General features: G+C 40.9%; 1 protein-coding gene across 2 annotated transcripts in view; it reads right to left on the reverse strand.

The window, feature by feature from the left end:
• The window catches only part of LOC118594502 (solute carrier family 22 member 19-like), a 703508-nt gene extending 677228 nt beyond the window's left edge, over window positions 1-26280 (reverse strand). For both annotated transcript variants that reach the window (XM_036204425.1, XM_036204435.1), the window contains exons 1-2: window positions 25879-26280; window positions 23300-23403 (exon numbers count right to left, since the gene is read on the reverse strand). In XM_036204425.1, coding sequence (XP_036060318.1) covers window positions 23300-23403; window positions 25879-26280 — 506 coding nt within the window. The remainder of the gene's footprint in view (window positions 1-23299; window positions 23404-25878) is intronic.
• Window positions 26281-27002: the final 722 nt, after the last annotated feature.

The raw sequence follows: 27002 nt of genomic DNA on the forward strand, positions 1-27002 counted from the left end.
GGTGAAAGGTGGTATCTCAGAGTCATTTTGATTTGCATTTCCAGGATAATCAGGGATGTTGAGCAATTCCTTAAATGTCTTTCAGCCATTTGAACTTCCTCTGTTGAAAATTCTCTGTTTAGTTCTATAGCCCATTTCTTAATTGGACTGTTGGGTATTTTGATGTCTAATTTCTTGAGTTCTTTATACATTCTGGATATCAGCTCTCTGTCAAATGTGGGGTTGGTGAAGACCTTTTCCCATTCTGTAGGCTGTTACTTTGTCTTGTTGACTGTGTCCTTTGCTCTACAAAAGCTTCTCAGTTTCAACAGATCCCATTGATAGATTGTTTCTCTCAGTGTCTGTGCTACTAGTGTTATATTTAGGAAGTTATCTCCTATGCCAATGTGTTCAAGACTACTTCCTACTTTCTCTTCTATCAGGTTCGGAGTAACTGGATTTATGTTGAGGTCTTTGATCTACTTGGACTTAAATTTAGTGCACAGTGACAGATATGGACCTTCTACAGCCTTATACACGTTGGCATCCAGTTATGCCAGCACAATTTGTTGAAGATGCTTTCTTTTTTTCCATTGTACAGTTTTGGCTTCTTTGTCAAAAATTATATGTTCATAGGTGTGCAGATGAATGTCAGGGTCTTCAATTCAACTCCATTGGTCCACATGTCGGTTTTTATGCCAGTACCAAGCTGTTTTTATTACTGTAGCTCTATAGTAGACCTTGAGGTTGGGGATTGTGATGCCTCTAGAGGTTGTTTTATTGTACAGGATTCTTTGGGTTTTTTGTTTTTCCATGTGAAATTGAGTATTACTCTTTCCAGGTCTGTGAAGAATTGTGTTGGTATTTTGATGGGGATTGCATTGAATCTGTCGATTGCTTTTGGTAAGATCACCATTTTTACTATGTTTATCCTGCCTATCCATGAGCATGGGAAATCTTTACATTTTCTGACATCTTCTTCAATTTCTTTTTTCAGGGACTTAAAGTTCTTGTCATATAGGTCCTTCACATGCTTAGTCAGCGTAACCCCAAGGTATTTTATATCATTTGTGGCTATTGTAAAGGGTGATTTCCTTCTCAGCCTGTTTGTCTATTGTATATAGGAGGGCTACTGATTTTTTTGAGTTGATCTTGTATCCTGCTATGTTGCTGAAGGTGTTTATAAGCTGTATAAGTTCCTTGGTTGAATTTTTGGGGTTACTCATGTATACTATCATGTCATCTGCAAACAGGGAAAGCTTGACTTCTTCCTTTCCAATTTGTATCCCCTTAATCTCCTTATGTTGTCTTATTGCTCTGGCTAGAACTTCAAGTACTATATTGAATAAATATGGGAGAGTGGACAGCCTTGCCTTGTTCCTGATTTTAGTGGTATGGCTTTGAGTTTCTCTCCATTTAATTTGATGTTGGCTGTTGGCTTGCTGTAGATTGCCTTTATTATGTTTAGGTATGTTCTCTGCATTCCTGATCGCTCCAAGACCTTTATCATGAAGGGATGTTGGATCTTGTCAAATGCCTTTTCTGCGTCTAGTGATATGATCATGTGGTTTTTTTCTTTGAGTTTGTTTTTATGGTGTATTACGCTGACGGACTTTCATATGTTGAATCACCCTTGCATCCCTGGGATGAAGCCTACTTGATCATGGTGAATAATTGTTTAGATGTGTTCTTGGAGTCTGTTTGCCAGTATTTTATTTTTACATCAATGTTCATGAGGGAGATTGGTCTGTAGTTCTCTTTCTTTGTTGCATCTTTGTTTGGTTTAAGAATCAGGTTAATTGTAGCCTCATAGAAGGAGTTTGGTAATATTCCTTCTGCTTCTATTGTGTGGAACAATTTAAAGAGTATTGGTATTAAGTCTTCTTTGAAGATCTGGTAGAATTCTGCACTGAAACCATCTGGTCCTGAGCTTTTTTTGGTTGGGAGACTTTTAATGACTGATTCTATTTCCTTAGGGGTTATTGGACTATTTAAATGGTTTATCTGGTCTTGATTTAACTTAGGTATGTGGTACCTATCCAGGAAATTATCCATTTCTTTTAGATTTTCCAGTTTTGTGGAGTAGAGATTTTTGAAGTATGACCTTATGATTCTCTGGATTTCCTCATTGTCTGTTGTTATGTCCCCCTTTTCATTTCTGATTTTGTTAATTTGGATGCTCTCTCTCTGTCTTTTGGTTAGTTTGGATAAAGGCTTGTGTAGATGTAACCATCTTATTAAATAAGAAACACAGCCAATTGCAGAGTTAAAAGCCAAGAGGTCAGAGCAAGAGCTGAAAACCTTGCCCTTCACTGCTTCTGCCGTCTTTCTTCTCCACAAGAGACCTACTGCTGTGTGTTCTGTCTTTTATATAGACTTTCTGTTCTGCTTTCTCATTGGTTGTAAACCCAGCCACATGACCTCCTCGTCACTGCCTGTCTGTACAGACCTCCAGGTCTTCTATGGTTGGTATTGAGATTAAAGGCATGTGTTGCCATGCTGGCTGTGTCCTTGAACACACAGAGATCTGCCTAGCTCTGCCTCCCAAGTGCTGAGCTCCCAAAGGCGTGCACCACCACCACTGCCCAGCTTCTGCTATGGCTTGCTCTGACCCCAAGGCAACTTTATTAATATACAAATAAAATCACATTTTATAAATATAATATCACCACAGACTTGTCTACTTTTTTGATTTTCTCAAAGAACCAACTCTTTGTTTCATTAATTTTTTGTATTGTTCTCTTTATTTCTATATTATTGATTTCAGCTCTCAATTTGATAATTTCCTGGCGTCTGTTCCTCCTGGGAGACTTTGCTTCTTCTTGTTCTAGAGCTTTCAGGTGTGCTGTTAAGTCACTAGTGTGAGATTTCTCCAACTTCTTTATGTGGGCATTTAGTGCTATGAATTTCCCTCTTAGCACTGCTTTCATAGTGTCCCATAAGTTTGAGTATGTAGTGTATTCATTTTCATTGATCTCTAGGAAGTCTTTAATTTCTTTATTTCTTCCTTAACCCATTGGTGATTCAGTTGACCATTATTCAGTTTCCATGAGATTGTAGGTTTTCTGTAGGTTTTTGTTGTTGTTGTTGTTGTTGTTGAAATCTAACTTTAAACCGTGGTGGTCTGATAGAACACAGGAGGTTATTCCAATTGTTTTGTATCTGTTGAGATTTGCTTTGTGGTCAAGTATGTGGTCGATTTTAGAGAAGGTTCCATGGGGTGCTGAGAAGAAGGTATATTCTCTTTTGTTCGGGTGGAATGTTCTGTAGATATCGATTAAGTCCGTTTGAGTCATAACATCAGTTAAGTCCATTATTTCTCTGTTAAGTTTCAGTTTGGCATATCTGTCCAGAGGTCAAAGTGGGGTGTTGAAGTCTCCCACTATTAATGTGTGGGGTTTTATATGTGATTTGAGCTTTAGTAATGTTTCTTTTACGTATTTGGGTGCCCTTGTATTTGGGGCATAAATGATCAGAATTGAAACTTCATCTTGGTGGATCTTTCCTGTGATTAGTATGCAATGTCCTTCATCAACTCTTTTGATTGATTTTAGTTTGAAGTCTATTTTGCTGGATATTAGGATGGCTACACCAGCTTGCTTCTTAAGATCATTTGATTGGAAAGTCTTTTCCCAGCCTTTTATTTTTAGGAGGTGTCTATCTTTGAATTTGAGGTGTGTTTCTTGTATGCAGCAGAAAGATGGGTCCTGTTTTCGTATCCATTCTGTTAGTCTGTGTCTTTTTATAGGTGAATTAAGTCCATTGATATTAAGGGATATTAATGACCAGTGATTGTTCATTCCTGTTATTATTTTTATTTTTTGGTGGTAGTGTGTGTGTACTTCTCTTCTTTGGGGTTTACTGCTGTGATGTTATCTATTGCCTGTGTGTTCGAGGGTGTATCTGCCTTCCTTAGGTTGGAATTTTCCTTCTAGTGCTTTCTGTAAGGCTGGGTTTGTGGATAAGTATTGTTTAAATCTGGTTTTGTCTTGGAAGGTCTTGTTCACTCCATCTATGATGATTGAAAGTTTTGCTGGGTATATTAGTCTAGGCTGGCATCCATGGTCTCTTAGTGTCTGCGTTATATCTGTCCAGGTCCTTCTGGCTTTCAAAGTCTCCATTGAGAAATTGGGTGTTATTCTGATGGGTTTGCCTTTATAAGTCACTTGGCCTTTTTCCTTTGCTGCCCTTAATATTCTTTCTTTATTCTGTACATTTAGTTGTTTAATTATTATGTGGCAAGGGGACTTTTTCTGGGGGCCTAGTCTGTTTGGTGTTCTATAGGCTTCTTCTATCTTCATAGGCATTTTCTTTAAGTTGGGAAAGTTTTCTTCTATGATCTTGTTAAATATATTTTCTGTGCCTTTGAGTTGTTATTCTTCTTCTTCTATCGCTATTATTCATAGCTTTGGTCTTTTCATGGTGTCCCAAATTTCTTGGACATTTTGGGTCATGACTTTGTTGGTTTTAGTGTTTTCTTTGACTGATGAATCTTTTTCTTCTACCATATCTTCAACACCAGAGATCCTCTCTTCCATCTCTTGCATTCTGTTGGTTATACTTGCATCTGAAGTTCCTGTTTGTTTACTCAGATTTTCTATTTCCAGCATTCCTTCTGCTAGTGTCTTCTTCATTTTTTCTATTTCCCTCTTCAGGTCTTGGACTGTTTCCCTCGTCTATTTCATTGCTCTTTCATGATTTTCTTTCAGGGCTTATTGTTTTCTTCTGCTTTATTTGTCCTTTCCTCTAGTTTTTTATAGCGTTCTTCCCATTTTTTGTTTGTCTGTTCCTCCACTTTATTTTTGATTTCTTCTATATAAGGCTCTAGCCTCTTCATGATGTTACTTATAAGGTTGTTTTCTTCTTCTTCTTCCATTCCGTGATGTTGGAGAAGGGCTACGTTCTGGTGATGCTATATTGCTCTTCATTTTGTTGTATGTACTTCTGCTTTGACGTCTGCCCATCTCCTCATGGATACGTTCTTGGTCTTATCAGTGCACTTGGTCCAGACAGAGATGACAGATTTAGGGTGCCTCTCTCTGGTCCAGATGGAAGCTCTGGACCAGATGGGAGCTCTGGTCCAGATGAGAGTGCTGGCTGGATGGGAGCTGGGGGCTGGACTCTGAGTCTCAGGAAGTCCCTGGGGTCTCCTTATCTTGTCCAGATAGGAGCTCCTCTTGTCCAGATGGGAGTTCTGGGCCAGGATGGAAGCGCTGGTCCAGATGGGAGTTCTGAGGTGGATGGTAGCTGGGGGCTCTGGTCCAGATGGGAGTTCCGGGGAAGGATGGGAGCTGGGGGTTGGTCTCTGAGTCTCAGGAAGTGACTGGTGTCTCAGGCAGATGGGTGTGGGCAGGGTGTGGAGATTGCAGGGTCTGCCTGCAGTCTTAGGAAAGGGGAGCCTTCCCACAGGGCCCGCTGAATGGCCAGAAACTGGGGCCAAGTTGGGCAGGTCTTTCCAGGATGGCTGGTGCCCAGGGGTGGGACCTAGAGGCGGGGGGCCTCTCTGACTATGACCCCAGGCACTCACCTCTGGTCCAGATGGGAGTTTCTGGGCAGGATGGAAGCTGGGGGCTGGTTTCTAAGTCTCCGGAAGTGGCTGGGGTCTCAGGCAGATGGGTGTGGAGGCAGAGTGTGGAGGTTGTAGGGTCTTGGAGAGGGGGAACCTTCCCGGTGGGGCTGGGGGGTCCTGCCCTATGGACAGAACCTGGGGCCAAGTTGGGCAGGTCTTCCCCAGAATGGCTGGTTCCCAGGGCTGGGACCTAGGTGTGGGCCTCTCTGGGTGTGACCCCAGACACTCACCTCTGGTCCAGCTCTATCATCTTCTTAAGGTCATTTTTAAGTTCGATTTCTTTTGTTTCTTCTGTGTTGAGATGTTCAGGTCTTTCTGATGTAGGTTCTTATGGAACCAGATTAGTTTTTATGTTGTTGACTGTATTTTTGCACTGGCGTCTACCCATCTCTTTCTCCATTTGGTGGAAGCAGTGTCTGTGTCTGAGGGAGCCTCTCTTGGTCTGGTCAATTCTCTGGGTCCAGTGGGAGCTCTTGGTCTAGTTGGTGCTGTCGGTCTAGTCTCAGGAAGCAGCTCTTAGTCTAATTGGCACTTGTGAGCTCTGTCTCAGGGAGTAGCTGCAATCTTGGTGCTTGGGTGGTTTGGGAGGGGTGGGGCTTATGGATTACAGGGTCTTGTGGGGGATGGTGGTAGTCTGACCTGTCTGCAGGAGGTCTGCCTGCTGACTGGCCTGAAACTAGGACTGCAATGGGTGGTGGTGTAGGGGCGCAGGGTTGTGCCCCTGGGCCCAAAGCCTAGGGCCTGGGGTGTTTGGGTATGAGGATAAAGACTCACCAATAATTTCAGTCTTGGAGGGTGGCTGGGATTTGGGGGAGGTGGGGCTTAGGTTACAGGGTCTGATGGGAGATGGTGGTAGTCCGACCTGTCTGCAGGAGGTCGGCTTGCCAACTGGCCTGAAACTGGGATTGCAATGGGTGGTGTGTAAGGGTGCAGGTTTGTGCCCCTGGGCCCCATCTAGACAAAGACTCACCTCTTAGTCCAATTGGGCACTGACAGGCTCTTTCTCAGGGAACAGTTGCAGTCTTGAAGTGTGGGTGGGATTTGGGGGTGGTGGGGCTTGTGGGTTACAGGGTCTGATTGGGGGATGGTGGTAGTCTGACCTGTGTGTAGGAGGCCTGTCTATTGGCTTGAGACTGGGATTGCAATGGGTGGTGGTAGTGGGGTGGGGGGTTGTGCCCTTGGAGTCCACCTAGACAAAGACTCACCTCTTAGTTCAATTGGGCACTGGCAGGCTCTGTCTCAGGGAACAGTTGCAGTCTTGGAGGGTGGGTGGGATATGGGGAAGTGGGGCTTTTGGGTTACAGGGTCTGATGGGGGATGGTGGTAGTCTGACCTGTCTGCAGAATTCTGCCTGCCAACTGGCCTGAATCTGGGACTGCAGTGAGTGGTAGTGTAGGGTGCAGGGTTGTGACCCTGGGCCCCACCTAGACAAAAACTCACCCCTTAGTTCAGCTGGGCACTGGCAGGCTCTGTCTCAGGGAACAGTTGCAGTCTTGGAGGGTGGGTGGGATTTGGGGGAGGTGGGGCTTTTGGGTTACAGGGTCTGATGGGGGATGGTGGTAGTCTGACCTGTGCTACGCCCACAGCTGTGACACCTGTGTAGCTGTAGCAAGTATGCCGCTGCGCTGGGGCCCAGCAGCTGAAGGGTTGAGGTTAGAGCTTCCTGGAGCGTGGCCTCAAGCGGTTCCCCCACTATCAGCGATCGTCATGCAGCCTGAGGATCCCAGGAAGCCCTGGAGAACGAAATGGCCTTGATGACAGATCTTGTTGGCACTAATCATGATCTTTCTCTGTATGTCTTATCTGTGTCTTCTCCAGTTAATAGCACGACCAGTACAGGTCGGCACCAACATGACTGACCCAGATGACCCTGTACCCGGAGCACCTCCATTTATCAGACCAGTCAGTGTATAAGGAAGCTCAAAAGACTTCCTCAAATACATCTCTGGGGTCGTTCCTGTTTAGAGTAGAGCAGCGCGAGCCCTTGTCAGAAACAGCCAGAGAGCCCAAAAATGAAAGTAAAAAATAAAAATGTTACGAGGGAATAAACATAGCGTGCCAGACCCTTCTAGAGAGAAAGAGTTAGAGAAAATTCCTCAGCACACACTTCCCGGGGGGTATACACAGTACTTTTTAGGAGGGAGCTGGTGGACAGCCCCTAGGTGGACCCCCAAAAGTGGAAGTTACCTAGAGCCGCTCCCATATACAGGAAGTTATGATGAAGTTGGGAACAGATGGGTAAATTATGAGGGAAAAAGAACGGCTTGGAAAGCAAATGGGCATATGATAGTAAAATATAACCCAGACTGGCAAGAGTTTGGCTCCCCACAGATGTGGTCACTGGCGCGAGACAGATTTCACAAAATTCTGAGATCATGCCCTCAGACAATAGCCACGGTGAACTCCCGCTGAGGAAGTGATACACAAAAATAGATATGGATGTCTCTTGTTATTGTTTCTTGCTGATTCTGAGTAATTGTAAAAAATAATGGCCTGATGTAACCCCTTGCCAAGTTCCTCGATTGTAAAAGTATATAAGCATTGCCTATACAGAAGTAAAATTGCAGCAGCACATCAACACATGTGTCTGTCTGTCATTCTCCTCGCCGATTCCTGACTTCTCCTTGAGCCTTCTCCCTGGTTCTCCCGCAGTGGTGGTCTCCCTCTGGGTGGTCTGCGGCAGACCTGTCTGCAGGAGGTCGGCTTGCCAACTGGCCTGAAACTGGGATTGCAATGGGTGGTGGTATAGGGGTGCAGGGTTGTGCCCCTGGGCCCATAGCCTAGGGGATGGAGTGTTTTGGTATGAGGATAAAGACTCCCCTCTTAGTCTAATCAGGTGCTGGCGGGCTCTGTCTCAGGGAAGAGTTTCAGTAATTGACTTTTTGCACATAGTCTCAGCCTCAGTTGATGCTATAGGCTCAAGGTTCAGCCAACCATTTACTCATTGTCTGTGATTCTTCACCAACTTAGAGCTAGGTGCATGGGTCAATGTGACATTACTATTCTAATAGAAACTATGTGACTTTTCTTGTGTTTTGAGAATGGGTAAGGTCTGAAAATGTAACTTAAAATTGTCAAGAGTTTGGCTATGAGGGAGCAGCAGCAGCAGTGTGGAGAGAGATGGCTACGTAAAGCTGTGTGTGAGCTGCTGTAGAATGTGAGTGAGGTGTGTGTGTGTGTGTGTGTGTGTGTGTGTGTGTGTGTGTGTGGTGTACTGAGTGAGAGATGAAGAAAAAGGAGCATGAAAGAAGTGTGAGGTAGTGAGTGGGTGAAAGAGTGAGTAAAGAGTGAGTGAATAATGTAAAAGAAAGATGTGAGAGAGTATGTAGCGGAGCTATGCCTAGCAACTGTGTACACTGCTATACAGTGAGAGAGCTATGCAAATGAGATGTTTAGCTGTGACTGTGTGGAGATTTGAAGCTGTGTGGAGGCAAGAAAAATGAAGCTATATAGGAAAGATATGTACAAGAGAAATGTATGTAAAGAAAGATGTATAGCCATGTGAAAAGATGTATGTATATAAGTATATGGAGATGTATGCAACAGTGTAGAGATATGTAGCTGTGTGGAGACAGAGTCAGATGTATTCTTAAGATGAAGTAAAAGAGAAAGTTGTCATTAGAAAGCATGTGTGTTTCCTTATTTCACTAGTCAGAGATAGATTAAAACATATTCCTAAATACCCTCAGATAAAAAAGTTTCCTATCCCTCACTACTCTGCGGCATTCCTCTTATTACCCTGAGCTGATTGTGGGAGCTGGTCTGCTATGGTCCATGTCATTATTCCATTAGTTTGTATTTAAACACTACACTTTTTCTTCATATATAACTGTTTTGTTTTGATTAAATCCACCTCTTACTACCCCTCCAACTCTTCTTGGGTCCTTCCTTTCATCTCTCCCTAAACATCAGGTATTTCTTTTATTTTGTTTTTATTATTGTGCAGTTTAATTTCAAATAACTTTCACTCCTGTGTCATAGCATTATCAGCAGTGAAGGAGTGGATAAGATTTAGGCCTGAAACAACTCTCAATTTTATCCCAATTCAATCATTCTCAGAGTTCTCACATGGGCTAAGGTTCAGGTGCAGGTGAATGACACACTTCTTATCTGACTCCATCTCTGTTAATATCAGAGATTATTAGTGTTTTTTTTTTAATCCAAAAAAATCTTTCCCACTTTGCTATTGGGTCTCTCTGCACTGACAGTAATGTCTGGAGCCCTCTCCAGCAGAGAAAGGCATCTTTAATTTCCTGCAAGATTCTTTTGCTTTTGTCCTGGGGCTGGTACCAACACTCTGAGGGAGGGGAAGGAAATTTGGCACTATGATTGAGGGTCCACTTTTGTAGTTCCTTTGCTAACATTTGTGGCTGTGAGCATTCTGAATCGTCAAAGGATTTTTTTTTTAACATCTAAAGAGATCTGGAGATCACAGTTGGGTTAATCATTTATGAGCAGATTCCCCCCCCCCCCCAAACTAGCTGTGAACAAAGGTCCTTAGTCCTGGAAGAGACCCAAGGTCTCAACTCCAACAAGCAAAAGTGCAATGAGTTTTCAGAACTTCTTTTGTAGATGTACTCAGATCCTACTGAGTGGAATCAGTGTTGTCCACATGTACGTGCACGTCAGGCTATCTACTGTAGTATGGGAAACACAGCTGTGGACCACCCCTAAGAAAACTGACTTTCTCTCACACTCATTCACTTCCTGGAGCTGAGGGCCATGGAAGTATACAGCAGGTGACAACCAGTGTTTGGCAAGTCGACCCAACATGTGTGTGACTCCCTGATGGGGAGCCCACCTGGCATAGCTGTAGAGTCCCTGGCTGTGGAAACCAGCTGTTTTCTATCTGTAACTTTCTCAGGGGCCACTGCTGTGCCTCCCTAGTAAGAACATCTGTGGGATTCCTGCCACAGCCCTTTGGTAGTGTGTTTTATAATTTTGGACATCCATATCAACATTATGATTTCTGTTTAAGCTATATAATTATGACATATAGAAACAATACTAGGCTATTTTACATTACTCAGACTGACATAGGATTCTCAGTCACAAAGACAGCCTTTTACTAAGGACTTACTCCATTTGCTGCAGATATTGGGATATGCTGCCTCCATAAAAGGCTCATTTCTGTTAGACAGAGTCTCCTATCTGGGATACAAGCTTGCTCAAGGTAGGAGAATTGGTAGGAGAACTCTCAGTGCTGCTCAGAAGGAAACCATTGTTTTGGATCCCCACTCCCCAAACCAAGAATCAAGTATGTGAGTTTCTGCAGGAGGGGGAGGCTTCAGGATATTGCAGACTCTGTACTCATGGGCTGGTTGAAATAGCTCATCCTCTTTATTCTGCCTCTACCCGAGACCAGCCTTTGAAATGGACTGCAACCGAGGAACAAGCTTTTCAAGAACTAAAGTTGTCTCTCTCCTGAGTTCCTACTTTTGTCACACCAGATGTCACTAAATCATTGTACATTTTCATCCATAGAACTTGTTCATTGCATAGGGTGTTTTAACTCAGACCCTGGGACTTTGACAGAGACCCATAACATATCTGTCCAAGTGTCTGGATCCAGTGACCTATAGTTGATCATCCTGTTTGCATGTCATAGCTTTAACCACTGTACTAGTAAGGGAAGCTGAAATGTTCACCTTAGACTAGAATCTCACTCTAGTGGGTCCCCATACTGTGGAAACTCTCTTATGAGGGGCCAATGGCTGGAATGCCACATCACTCAATATTAGAGTCTCTTACTTAAGCAGCCCCATCCGAATTTTACTGCTGTACAGAATCTCAACCCTATGACATTGATGCCTGATGACAATTCTGATGTCCCTCTCCATGATTGTGAGGACTTGCTGGGCATTTCTCAGGCCAGTTGCCTAGATCTCTGGAACACTTCCTTGTGTGAGGTAGAGGCTGATCATTTTATCCATGGAATCAGTCTGGTCATCAATAGATTTGGGAAATCAGGGGGAAGCAGTAAAGTATCTAATGGATCGCCAAATGGGCACTAGCCTTGCCACAGGGCACTCAGCTCAAATCGCTCTCACTCACTGGGGAAAGGACAAATGAGTAAACACACAGAAAGCATGTATGTCTTTGCTACCCTTCATGTCCATGTCATGATTTATAAGGAGAGAGGCTTATTAATTGTTGAAGGAAAAAGTGTTAAAAACAGAGGAAATTCTATGTCTTCTTGAAGTGGCCTGGCTCCCCAAGGAGGCAGCAGTCATCTATTGGACTGGACATTAAACAGCCAACACACCTGAAGTCAAAGAAATTGGAGGGTAGATCAGGATGTCCAACAAGCAACACAGATGCCTGTGGATCCCATTTCTGTCTTGATCCTTGCCTTTCCACAGCTCCATCTCCAACCCATCTACCCCCAGAAGGAAGAGGACCAGGCCCATTCCCAAGATGGAACACAGGATCTGACTGGGTGGTGGATCTTGCCAGACTGAAGAATTATCCTCCTTCCGGCCTTTGGGGACCTTTGGTGCATCAACTATACCAGATCACACATCTGGATGCCACTGACTGACCGAGTTATTGTCTTCCAGGTACCAGATTCTGCATCTCTATGAACCTTAAATCAAATAACAAAGTACTTAATTACTCCTCTGATGTTTCTGCCATGATTACACTAGTTAACATGTCTGTCTAGGCCAGCCATTCTTTTACTTTGCAGGGTTTACAGCTATGTAAAATTGTTGATTATTTTTCTCTTCTGATAGTTGTAAAGCACCGTCCAGTCCTTTGAAAGCTAGCCAGTATGGATGAAACTTCCAGGCCAATCAACTTGCTTCATTTTGCCATGTACTATGACTCAAGCATGTGGTATCATCAGAAATAGGTTCTTACTGGCAAAAGCAATGGCATCAGCCTGTAATGTAATGATTGGGGGTCTCTGGAACCTCACCAACTCAAAATTCCAAAAGAATCCATTTCTGACTCTGGGCTTTTTATTGGTTAGTTTCTGGTGTCTAGTGGGAGAATTGTTGCCCTATTATAGGGTAACTCTTTCACATTAGTTTTTCAATACAAATGAAAACAGACTAACATAGTATTATCAATTTTAGATAAATTTGAATCTTCTTCAAGGTGTTTCAAAAATGTTGTTTATTATTCTTACTACATCAATTTATCCTTCTATAAATTGTGGAAGATCTAGGTTTTTAAACCTAATCTATTGTTTTGTTACAGTTTGGATAAGGTTCTCATAATTTTGTCTGTAGAAGAATTGGTCCTTGGTATTAGTACTTTTGAAAGGGAACTAATAAGCTTTATAAGTTGGAGGTTGTCTTAGTTATGGTTTCTATTGCTGTGAAGAGACACCATAACCATGGCAACTCTTACAAGGAAAACATTTAATTGTGATGTCTCAATTTCAGTTTCAGAGGATCAGTCCATTAGTATCATGACAGGGAGCATGGCAGCATGCAGGCAGTCGAGGTCATGGAGGAGTAACTGAGAGTCCTACATCTTGCAGGCAACCAGAATTTGACTGAGATACTGGCAGCATCCTGAACAAAGGAAACCTCAAATTCCACCACACAGGGGCACACTTCCTCCATAGGGCCATCCCCACTCCAACAAAGTCATACCTTCTAATAGTGCCACAGCCTATGAGATTATGGTGGCCAATTCCATTCAAACTACCACAGTTCCCATAGTCTATAACAGTCTCAAACTTATTCAGAAGTCTAAAATTCAAAGTCTCTTCTGAGATTGATACAATCTTTTAACAGTAATCCTATGTAAAATCAAAATAAAAAAATGATCACATACTTTTAACTTATAGTGGAAGGGGATATACATTACCATTCTAAAATGGAGGGAAGGCAGTATGGTGAGGAAATACTGGAACAAAGCAAGACAGAAAACCAGTTGGACAACCTCTACACTCTGTATCTACATGTCTGATTTCAAAATGTTCTTCAGTTTTCCAATTCCTTTCATCTTTGTTGAGTGCAACATACTTTTTTCTCTTGGGTTGGCTCCACTCTCCATTAGCAGCTCTCCTCAGCAGGTATCCCACAACTCTGGCATCTCTAACAGCTCAGGTTCTCCAGGGCAAGCCAGGCTTCAACTGCACAGTGTTATGCACTGGCCTTTCTAGTTCTCCATTCAGGGACATCCTTGACACATGCCTGGCCTCACCGGTTTTCCTTAATCTAAGGGGCAAATTCTATAACCTGTTTCTTCTATCCTTAACTCTAAATCCTAAACCATGTGGCCAAAGTTGCTAAGTATTACTTATTACTGTGGCTGGAACATGCCCCTCTCGTTAAAATTACATCTTTACTAGCTTTCTGTCCTTTACTGCCTAAGGGTGGCAGTCCTGAAACTGGATCTCTAGATCAGGCTGGCCTCAAACTGGGAGACCTACCAGCCTCTGCCTTCCCAGTGCTGGTATTAAAGACATACATGTACCACCTCACCTGGCTCTAGGCTTTTCTTTAATTCCTTTTCACAAGTAGGGAATCTGCTAGATGGGATCTTGGCCTGAAGTCACCACTTCCTTTATTCCATTATCTTATTCATTTAAATACAGGATTTAGCTCTATTCCTGTTCCTGGGTCTCTTTTCTTAACATGTACATTTTATTTTTTTATTTGCTCAGCTTGCCACTTTTCATTATATATCTTTGTTAGAGTTACCACTAATAATCTCACAACAAAATCTGTGCTAGGCTGTTTTGAGATTTTTTTTCTGCCAAAAGAACTATTCTAAAAATCTTCACATTAGCCTCAGGCAGATTCTTCAGACAAAGGCAAAAGAGCAGCCACATTCTTCACCAAACTATTACAAGAGTGATTTCTAGGGAACATACTAAAATTCTTCTCTTGTGAAGCATATCAAGCCAGACCCCTGTCAGTTTAAATCATTCTCAGTACTACCGTCTTCCATACTCTTACTAGTGTGGACCATTGAGCAGTGCTTAAAGCATTTCACTGCTTTCCCACCCAAAGTACCAAAGTCCAAATTCCTCCAAACTAAAGAATGGTCAGGCCTATCAGAGCAATACCCCAGTCCCTGGTATCAACTTCTCTCATAGTTAGGGTGTTTATTGCTGTGAATAGACACCATGACCATGACAACTCTTATAAAGGAAAACATTTAATTGGGTGGCTCACTTAGAATTCAGTGTTTAGTACATTATTGTCATGGTGGGACATGGTGCTGGAGAAGGAGCTGAGAGTCCTACTTGTTTCCAGCATCAGGAAGTGGACTGTGACATTGGGAGCAGTTAGAGCACATTGGAGACCTCAAAGTATGTCTCTTTGAGTGACACATTTCTTCCAACAATACCTCATCTGCTCCAACAAAGCTCCTAACAGAGCCACTCCTTTAGGGGGCCATTTTCGTTCAAACCACCACAGGGGTGTTTCTGGAGGCCTGCAGCTTACCGGGACACACCTTTGAAGAGAGTGTTTGGTTCTTGTCTCCATTCCACTTTTATATTCTTGTCATTTTCCTCTTTCTCTTCTTCTCTTCTTTACATCCCCCTATCCCTCCTCATGCTCCTTTCCCCACATACCTTACTGGCCACAGGAAATGAGTAGCTTTCCTCCAGAAATCCTTCTGTTGTTGTACACTGCTTCACAGAGGCCCTTAATATACTGCAGCCAAATGGCCAGGACTAGAACCCAATGAAAGAGTCAGCCATGACAACCTTTCTGAGGTATACATCAGAGCTAAGGGAAGATGGCCCCCTATAGTATTGAGGAACTTGTCTATTAGTGAAATTAAGGCCACTCCATGTAGTTAAAAGGGAGGTTTATTTTGTGGGGTAACTTAGACATGAAGGGATAGGTTGCAGGGTCTGGGAAAGGTATGGCACAGTCCGGCAGAGTTCTCTGGAGAACTCTGCTCATTCTGCTTCCAGCGTCCAGGATCCTGGAACCAAGAGGAACCTCTCCTCTTGATCCTGAGTCTTGAACATCCTCCCTCAGCCCTGCCTTGTGGGCGTGACCATTACTGAAGCCTCAATGGGGGTTGGAGCTTCCAGGCCAAGGCTGGAATGGCTACCCACTACATCTCCCCCTTTTGTCTAAATAAGAAGGTTCTAACCTAATATAAGACTATATACAAAGAAATGGTTATCAAATATTGTCCAGGAGTAGTGAGGGATAATGACCTAGATAAGTTGGAATTAGAATAAGTGCAAACAATATCAAGCAAAAAACACACACTAAAATCCAGGGAAGTCTAGAGCGTGGGCAGGTGGCATGTTACAAAGATCATTCCAAAAGGTGTCCTATCCTAAAGAACCTGAGTCTAATACTTAATATATTCTATCTAAGATATTATATATAGTGGTCGCTTTCCTTGTGTCCTGCTTGTCCAGAAAGGACAGCATTTGTACTGTCAGCAGTTGAAGCAAGGGCAGTTCTTTGCCCAGTAGGCCATTTTGTGCCAAGAAGACAAACTTCCAAATGGAAATGTCTTAGAAGCCCAACATTCTCTTGGGATCAAATTGGTGCTGCCAGGAGCAATTGTCTCTCACATCAACAGAATTCTAAATTATTTAAATGCCATATTCTCTAGGTCCATGAAGTGTTTGAAGATTACCTGTCCATCGACCTATGTATTTATAAATCTGGATAACCTAACTAACATAATTATAGAGATGACAAGCATAGGTGACAATAAATCTATAAGTCTTATCTACCTAAACAACCTAAGGACTAAGGCTTCATGTAAACAAGGCAAACAGTTTGTAAGCAAATGTACAGTAAAAGGACAATGACTTTAAAATTGTGACAATACACAAAATATCTTTAAAAGAGGTAGAAATGTATAGTGCAATATGCAACATGATAATAATCCTAAATATATATCAGTATACAGAATATCTTAAACAGAAGTTGAACATACATACAGTATGACAGACATAAATTTACATTTGTATCAATATACAAATATTTCAAATAAGAGTAAAAATATGTGTACATTATAACGAACATAGTTCTGTATTTGTATCAATATACAAATTATCTTAAATAGGGATATAAAAAGTTTGTATTTGTATCAACATATAAGAATTCATAACAGTGAAAATTACAGTGTAAATTATCTAAGGCTGCTATTTTACTAAATTTGTTTACTAATGTATATGATAGTCTACCATAATATCTTATACCTATCCATTCCATTTCTTCTTTTCCCTTTTTTTTGAGACATATTTTCTTTCCTTAAGGAGAGTACTGAGTTTAACAGTTTCTTTCACCCCCAACCCTAGAACCATCATCCATAACCCTGAGAAATATGAAACCTTAGGGAGAAGGGGCGTTGTTATCTTAGAACTGCTTCCTGCTGTTTAGGGAGCAATGGTATCTCTGTTGGGTACTGTGAGAAAGCTCAGATAGTTAAATCTCAGTTAGACTAACTGTAGATTCTGCAGCAACTCTCAGAGTAATGGGTAAGATTGTCTGAAATTCTGGCAAGAAGTGTAGTATGATGATGATTACCATGGCATCATTCTGGATTGGGTAGAGTTGTTGTTGTTGGGGTCCCATTTTCCTTCTGGAGACTTCAGAGATTGCTATTGGAAAAACTTATTTTTTATCAGAATGGTAGGTTTGGATTTAAAGATGACATGACATGTAAGAAAGGATTCCGAGAAATCAAGAGTAAGCATAGATAGAATTAGAATCTTGAAGACAATGGTCTCTTATAATTGGTTTCCTTCTGTCTCACATCAGAGGGCTCTTCTGATATGGGACTGAAGAATCTCTCAACCTTTTCTTTTATCAATATGCTTGGGTTTAGAGAAGGAGCAAGCCAATTCCATCTCCAAAGCCAGCTTGGTTTATAATTGAATTGGAACCACAACTATTCTAGATTGATAGAGATATAGATGTTAGACAGTGATATTTTACCCTGTGTAGATTGGTACTAATAGATTCTTTCTTTCTGCTATAAACATCTGGATATCCGAGGCCTTATGATTTCTGGAAGATGGGTATTTCCATTATCCTGGAAAGACAAAAACAGAACCCTACCCCAACCTTTGATTGTTAAATTTTTCTTACAACTTGAAGAGATGTCACATTGGTGGATGATCTTTACTTCTCCTCATCAAGGGATTTCTCCTGTTCGAATCGAATTTTTATTAACTTTGTTGTTATTCATAGCTTTTCTTCTCCTGTGGAAACAAAAGCAAAACCCCTTCCCCAGTGTAGGACATATCCAGGTTTCCATTCTGAGGTCAACACATCTTTGAAATAAACCATTTGGTTTAGCTCAGGAGTTTTTTCTGTCATCCAATGTCTCTCCGCAGCTGTTGTTCCTTTCTCATCAGCATTGAGAAAATTCAAGGTTAATAAAGCACTATGCAATCTATTTCTAGAAGTCATTGTTACCTGTTGCTGTTTATTTAGCATATCCTTTAAAGTTCGATTGGATCTTTCTATGACTGCTTGGCCTGTGGGATTGTGTGGTATACCTGTAACATGCTTTATATTATAATAAGCAAGGAACTGTCTCATTTTATTGGAGACATATGCTGGGGCATTGTCTGTCTTAATTTGTACAGGTATTCCCATGATGGCCATAACTTCTAATAGGTGTGTAATCACAGAATCAGCCTTTTCAGAACTCATAGGAGTTGCCCACTGAAATCCTGAATAGGTGTTAATGGTATGGTGTACATACTTTAATCTTCCAAATTCTGCAAAATGAAACACATCATCTGTCAAATTTCATTTCTTTGTATACCTTTTGGATTGCTCCTTGCAGGTAATGGAGTTTGGTTATAGAAGGAACAAGTAGGACATTTTTTTCACAACATCCTTAGCTTGTTGCCAAGTAATGGAGAAATCCTTCTTCAAACCTTTGCTATTTACATGGTGTTTCTTATGAAATTCTGAGGCTTCTAGCACATTACCTATCAGTAACTGATCAATCTCATCATTACCTTGTGCTAGAGGTCCTGGCAGACCTATATGGAATCTGATATGTGTTATATATATAGGATGTTCCCTTTTTCTGATGATTTCCTGCAATTGTATGAATAATGAAGTTAATTCTATATTATCAGGAATAAATTCAACAGTTTCAATATGTAAAACAACTCTCTCTGCATATTGAGAGTCAGTGACTATATTGAGGGGTTCTGTGAAGTCGATCAGTACCATAAGAATGGCATACAGTTCTGCCTTTTGTACAGAGCTGTATGGACTTTGTACCACTTTACTTAAGTCTCCTGATTTGTATCCTGCTTTCCCTGATTTGTTTGCATCAGTCTAGAATGTGAGGACTGCAGAAATTGGCTTTTGTTGTACAATGTGAGGAAGGACCCATTCAGTCTTCTTTATGAATTCTATTCTCTTGCTTTTGGGATAATGGTTGTTAATCTCTCCCAAAAAGTTACTGCAGGCTCTCTGCCAGTATTCATTATCTTTTCATAGTGATGAAATTTCCCCATTAGTTAAAGGTACTACAATTTCTGCTGGGTCCATTCCTGTCAACTGGCAAAGTCTTAATTTACCTTTTTGAATCAAACCAGAGATCTTTTCAATATAAGTCTTTAATTTCTTATTTTGTTTGCGTGGTAGGAATATCCATTCCAATATAATATCTTCCCTCTGCATCAAAATACCTGTGGGGGAATGTCTGGAGGGGAATATGACAAGAATGCATTTAAGTTCTGGATCCACACAATCCACATGTGCTTCTCGAATTGTCTTTTCTACTAGAGCCAATTCCTTCTCAGCTTCGGCTGATAATTCTCTAGGACTATTTAATTCTTTGTCCCCTTCTAGAGTATTAGCCAAATTTTGTAGTCCATCTTTGGGTATTCCCATGATACCCAATAAGTTGGAAATGCTTCCTAACAACTTTTGAAAATCATTAAGAGTCTTCAATCGGGGCTGGAGAGATGGCTCAGAGGTTAAGAGCACTGACTGCTCTTCCAGAGGTCCTGAGTTCAATTCCCAGCAACAACATGGTGGCTCACAACCATCTGTAATGAGATCTGGTGCCCTCTTCTAGCCTGCAGTCATACATGCTGTATACATTATAGATAAATAAGTAAAAAAATTTTTTTTTAAAAAAAGAGTCTTCAATCGATCTCTCCTCAGTTGTACCTTTTGGGGTCTAATTTTTTGTAGCTCTATCTTATATCCTAAGTAATTAATAGAATCTCCTCTTTGTATTTTTTCAGGAGCAAATTGCAGTTGCTTCTTCAAACATACTTTCTAATGTGTCTAACTTTGGATCTGATAATAGGATATCATCCATATAGTGATAAATTATGGATTGTGGAAACTTTACACGAATTATCTCCAATGGTTTTTGCACAAAGTATTGGCATAAGGTAGGGCTGTTTAACATTCCCTGTGGGAGGACCTTCCATTGATATCTCTTGACTGGCTGAGAATTGTTGTAATTAGGAACTGTGAAGGCAAATTTTTCTCTATCATTTTTTTGTAAGGGTATGGTAAAGAAACAGTCTTTTAAGTCAATAACTATTATAGGTCATTCTTTGGGTAGCAGAGAGGGCAAGGGCATCCCAGTCTGTAGGGAGCCCATTGGCTGAATTACTTTATTAATAGCTCTCAAATCTGTCAGCATTCTCCAATTACCAGACTTTTTTTTTAAAAAAAAAAATAACAAATACAGGAGAATTCCAAGGGCTGGTAGATTCTTCAATGTGTTGAGCATTTAACTGCTCTTGAACCCGCTGTTCTAAAGCTTGTAGCTTCTCTTTTGTCAAAGGCCACTGTCCAACCCAGACAGGTTTATTAGTTAGCCATTTTAAAGGTAAGGCAGTTGGTACTTCTGAGAGTTCAACAGCAGTTGTGCTCTGTTTGTGTACAGCCTGAATGGTTGGTGACTGTTTTTTATAGCATGTTATGATATTATTCCTAGAAACATGCATTGGCCTGCATTCCTTTTCTGAGAGTGTAGGAATTTTAATCTGGGTATTCCACTGTTGTAACAGATCTGGGCCCCATAGATTTACTGCTACATTTGCTACATATGGCTTCAGCCTTCCTCTCTGTCCTTCTGGCCCTATGCAGTCAACCTATCTCGAGCTCTGTTTTATCTGAGATGTCCAATTCCTAAAAGTTGGACATCTACCTCTTGAAGAGGCCAATTCGGATGCCATGATTTTGGTGTAATGACAGTCACATCTGCACCTGTGTCTACCATGCCCTCCAGAACCAAGCCATTAATTCGAATTCTAAGCTTTGGTCTTTGTTCATTTATGGAAGTCTGTCAAAATATTTGTTTTATTGTGCTCTTTGTAACCTGTGATTCATCTATCAGAGCTGTTTTATCATCCATTGCAGTATCGGTTTTTACAGTAGGCATTGGTTTATTCAGTTGTCCTGGAGAGGAATTTCTTCCACAGTGGCTGGGAATGTTCTTATCACATTTGATCTGGGGGCCTGCAAGAGGCCCCCTGAGGTGTTTCCAGCCAGTAAAGGGTTGCCTCGTATATCTATTTTTGATCTGCACTCACTGGTCCAATGTCGGCCTTTGCCACATCTTCTACATAATCCAGGAGGTGGTTGGGGTCTCCTGTTTAGGCTATTCATAGAAGGAGTATTACTTCTAGGATTACCCCATGTACAGTTTTTACTTATATGACCTGGTGTACCACATTTAAAACATTTGGTACCATGGGGCCTTCTTTCACCTCTGGGATTTATCTCTCCTATCCAAGCCTCATTACTGTAGTTAAGAGATTCAACACTATTAGTATACTGAATCCATTCTTCCAAAGGAGCTGATCTGATCTTTAATGGTGTAAGTATTCTTTTGCATTCTGCTTTAGCATTGTCAAATGCCAAGGACTCAGTTAATACTTTTCTTAACTCTTTATCTGATACAGCTTTTGTTATAGCTGTGTTCAGCCTTTGTAAAAACTCAGTGAAGGGTTTTGTGTGGTCCCTGAAATATCTTTGTGTATACCTCAGTTGCTTTTCCGGGTTCTGGAAAGCTTGTTATGACATAAAGGAAACACAAGCTTGACATGTGTATGAGACTAGGATACAAGAAGGTAGAAATAGGACTAGTTAAGAAGTATATGAGAATCATTAGGTTTGGTAATAATGAGTGGGTATAAATAAATCAATGCAGTATATGCACATATAAAATTTCAGTCTTAATGCATTATGTACAACTTATATATGCTAATAAAAAGTTTAAAAGTGAAAGAAATCATCAATGAAGGATTTTGTTTTACAAAGTCCTCTTTGAATGATTTAATGATGGCACATTGTTTCCTGGGCACTAACTCATACACATGTCAAGCTTGTGTTTCCTTTATGTCACAACAAGCTTGCATTATGCTCACCTCCATGCTTAGGGCATCTCCAGAATTCTTCACTCCATTCTTGCATGCAACTTTTCTAAGTTCCTGTAAGCCCTTCTGGGGTTTGTTGGTTACAATCAGCCATCTTGCTGACTCTGACAGCCACCTACTCAAGAAGATATTGTTCATAAATTCTCAAGAAGTCATTTTCTATACTAAATTTATTCTTGAATAGTTGTGTTAAAATGAATACCTATAAGTTATTCAGTTTTAACAAAATGTATAATCTGATATCATGAGGAATGTTGCCTAGGACAACAGGAAATGATTCAACCATGCAGAGCATCTGCACTTCTAGAATGAAGACCTGGAGTCACATTGATCTGTCCCCCTCACTAGGATACAGGTTTTAATGGAGGTCATAGAACTAGAATGTGAAGGATGTTTCTCCCGATAATTTCCAAATTTCTTGTTAGGCTGTAGAGAATATTTATTCATCATATGTCTGTTCCCTAAATGAAGAACCCATGAATAATTTTTTCCTGTAATTGTATCACCCAGAGGAGCAATGATACAATGAAACATTGTCTTCCAGATACAACAGGACTGACACATATATAAGCTCACAGAGACAGTGACAAATGCATTTCTTATGTTCGGATTTAATGGACATGGTCATCTCAGGATTGCAAAACACAGAGGAGGAAAGAAAGCTCATACCTTGCGAGTATAAGGCAGAAAAATATTGGCACAGACATTACCAGCTGGAGGTGGTGCCAGTTTCAAAATGCCAGTGCCAGGCCTGTCATTACTATTCTTCCAAAACTGGAAGCACATATTGTCAAGGTTGTCACCAGGGCTTTGAATTTAGGGCTTGTCCATTCTATCACTGAAAGGAAAGAAAAATGAATCTTGATTTCTCCTAATGGTGGGAAGGACATCCACATCAACAAAAGCTTGAACAATGTCCATCAAAAGCTTTGACTTACTGAGCATCACAGTATTCGGGTATATGATTGAGATCCAAATCCCTTTCAGGAAGTGAAGTAAGCAGTAGATGAAGAAGGTGGGAGCCAGAGCTGCACAGGTCCCAGTGATGGCCATTGGAAATAAAGAACATGTGAGGGTTAACTTCCTCCCAAACCTGAGGAAAAGACAAAGTAATGCAGTTGTTAAAAAGAAGACACAGGAAGCATTTTGTATAATCCTTGTGGTTAAATTTTCTCATTTTTCTAAACCATGTTTTTCTTTGTCTCTTAATCATTTTGACCTCTTCAATGTTTAATGGGATGTTAGTTCTGTGTCAACACAACACACAGACTTTTAAATGCCAACTGAAATGTCTGCCCATGTTTCATCATTTCTAGTGTCAAAGGTACACCCAGTGCAACATAATCTGCAGTTACTGTTTCCTGAGTGTATGAGTTACAGATGATGAAAATACTCACATGTACAGAGAAATTTATAGCACAGACACTCACCTGTTTGATAATTGGCCACCTAGGAAACTTCCTACCAAATTTCCAATCATGAATACGAATTTAGCCACTGAACCCAGTACCTGAGATCCACACACCAGGTCCCACTGGAAGAGAAGGAAATCAGCATGACAGCTTGTCACTGTAACTTGTTCCAAATTATTCAACATGAGCTTTCCATTCCACTAAACCCATCTTCCTCTTCACCTTCCCTTTTCATCATTTCCTATCCAGTTATAGCTTTAATAAATCTGCTCCCAGTAGTCTTTCTGTAGTTATATAGGTTATAGTAGTAACTTTTAACCTGTGCTAAGAAGTTCTCAAATGTGGCCTGTGGTTGATATATTGTGCACCAAAAAAAACTTACCTGAGGGTCAGAGACAGAACAGTCATCATATTCAACATAGGTTCAGGCAGTGGTGGACACACCTTTAATCCTTGCATTCCAGAGGCAGAGATCCAAATGGATCTCTGTGAGTTCAAAGCCGCACTGGAAACAGCCAGGCATAGTGGCACATGCCTTTAATCCCAAGAAGTGATGGCAGGAAGCAGAAAGGTATATAAGTTATGAGGACCAGGAACTAGAGCCTTTTTAGCTTTTAACTTTTAGCAGACGTTCAGCTGAGATCCATTTGGGTGAGGACTCAGAGGATTTCAGTCTGAGGAAACAAGATCAGCTGAGGATTTGGCAAGGTGTGGTTGGATATGGCTTGTTCTGTTTCTCTGATCTTTCATTGCTCACCCTGTATATTTAGATCCATGTTCTTTATTTAATAAGACTGTTTAGAAATTCATCTACAGTTACCCTAGAATTCAAGATTCATGAACCTTAATTTTTTTTATACCAGTTCCTATTCATCCATGCATAGCCTCCTCTATGACTCCTCTCAGAGTACAGCACAACTAGAGCCTGATCATTGTTTTTGTTTAACTTATTTATTTATAAACTTTTGCATGAGTGCAGTGTACTAGTCTATAAAAAAAATGTGAACTACTGGGAATTTTTTGCAGTGTTGAGTACTGAATCTTGGTCCTCACAAGTGCTGCAGATGCATTCTGTCATAGACCTACATATTTAGCCACAACTGTGGCTTTGTACAACCTCCTATATATTTTAAATTTTAAATAAAATCTGAATAGTGCTTGCTTGTCACAACACTTGGGCAGTTAAACTAATTAGACACACAAGAATTATGTCTTTTACATATATTTTCTGATTATTATTTAATTTATTCTTTGAAATTTCATGCATGTATACAAAGCACTATGATATTATCCAACCTTTATAACCCCTACAACTACCTCTGAAATTCCTGAACACACCCCTTTCCAAACTTCATGTCCTTTTTCTATAGTCTACTATTTGCTTAATGTTGCCTGTATGTACACTGGAGCATAGGCAACCTAGTCCTGATCATTCCTCTAAAGTAGGGTAATAGTCCCTCCTCTAGCAACCATCAATTCCTAATAGATCTTCAGCTAGGAATGGGGCCTTCTGAGTTCTGCTCCAATCTATGCTGGAATTTTGGTTGGCTTGATCTTGTGCTGGTATTGTGCAAATAACCACTATTTCTGTGAGTTCATGTATGAGGATGTTTTTTCATCTTTCAAATTCTTTTTATTGTTCTTAAAATTTTTAAACTAAAATATAATCACATCACTTCCATCATACTCATTCTTCCCTCCAACACCTCCCTCCAACATCTCTCTGAAGGTTGTCTGTAAAATGTTATGAAAATTCACTGTTGAGTAAGCTAATTTCAAAATATAATTTAAAATAAGGAATTTGAAAGAAAGTAAAATACTTGGTTGAACAGTGATGCTCCAAAAAGTCCTTGGATGTTAAGCAGCATTCCCAGTGCCAGGCATAAGGAATAATGTTATAGGAGTTACTGTTCAGTAGGTCCCACAGCCCTCCAAAAGTACACAGGCTGTTACTATTTATTGCTCATGGATATGTACAGTAACTAAATGTTAAGACCCTATTCCTGAAGACACCACACTTTTTTTTTTTGTATAACATAGAAAACACTGTCAAACCAAACTAGACACTTTCTCCTTGTTGGCTACCTTTCATAGTTGCAGATGTTGCTATGTAGACTGTAGGCAGAGAAAAGCGGTCAATGGCCTTATCTAGCACTTTACCCTACACACTGCAATACCAACCTACATGACAGCATAGTTGCAGGTGCAATAGTGTCATGACTGTTATATGAAAACAACCATTTCTGATTGGATTTGAAGCCCTCTACAGAGGAAGAAAGTCATGCCTGATAATGTAAAGCCACTTAGAATCCCATGACTTATAAGTATATAGGTCCTGAGGAAGAAGCTGCTGTTGTTATTTTGCTAAATGGTCTGTTGTCTAATTTTCTTCTAAATATTACTTCTTAACATGAGCTCATTACTAGAACAAAAGGATCAGAAACACAAATCTTTATGTTTGAGACATTAAAATTATTGAGTAAGACTCTTGCAATTTATCAGGCAGTAAATAAGTTCCAATAATATATACTATTTGTGCTATTGCCAAACTATAGTAATGAATTCACTGAGGGGTTGATATTATTGAAGCCACTTACCTCAGTCACTGTGGTGGAGAGGAACATACTTTGGTCATATACCCAGCCATCCACACAGGGCTCTGTGTCTGGCTCTGTCACACTGGAGAAGGTGCCATTCAGATGAAGGAGATGCCACTGTGGTTGGACAAAGCGACGGCACTTGTCTGGCTTCATGTTGGTGTCCAGTGGGATGGAGATCCTCAGGAGGTCATCTTGGTTCAGGCTTTCACTCTCACTGTCAGAGACAGTGTCATTGTCAAGGATATGGACCCAGCAGAGATGACCAGGGATGGCTGCAGTAAAGTTCTCCAAAACAGTATGAGGAATCACCATGACATTGCAAATCAGAAGGAAAGCCATCTGAAGGATCTGGTATCTCCCCATGCTTCCGACTTGATTCAAGAGATCCTGAAAGGCCATTGTGGCTGAATGACTGTCTCCAATGGGAAGCAGAAATGCTTACACCCAGGGTATATAAATACTTAAATAAAGTTATGCATCACAGAAACACACTAAATAGGGTTGTTCTTGAACTCTTCTTAATATGCCCATCTTCACATCACACCAGTTATAGAACTGTGATTTGTTCTGTTGTTGGTATCAGGGAGTGACCTGTTTTCTACCAGGTAACCAAAAAAATTCTGCTAAGATTTATCCTGTAATCCAGTCTGTTAAACATTTACTTTATTAGAAACTTTGAGCACCACCCCCATGGTCAATTCTGGAAAATGACCTGTAACTCCCTGAAAATAAACCAGCATTCATCTGTAGACAAATTTCTAAACAATCTTATTAAATAAGAAACACAGAGCCAAATTCAGAGGTAATAGCCAAAGAAATCAGAGAACTAGCAAAGAGCCACAATTAGCCTTATCTTACCACCTCATTGCCATCTCTTCCCCAGAGAGAGCTTCTTCCTGTGTAACCTGTGTTTTTATTGCCTTACTGTTCTGCCTTCTCATTGGCTCTAAGCTCAGCCACTTGACTTCCTCGTCACTGCCTGTCTATACAGATTTCTAGGTCTCTATGGTTCGTACTGGGATTGAAGTTATTACACTTGGCTGTGTCCTTGACCACACAGAGACTCTGGCTGCCATGTGATTGGATTATGGGTGTGGGCTAACACTGCCTGACTGCTATTC

The sequence above is a fragment of the Onychomys torridus genome, chromosome 1, assembly GCF_903995425.1.
Source record: "Onychomys torridus chromosome 1, mOncTor1.1, whole genome shotgun sequence".
Taxonomy (NCBI): domain Eukaryota; kingdom Metazoa; phylum Chordata; class Mammalia; order Rodentia; family Cricetidae; genus Onychomys; species Onychomys torridus.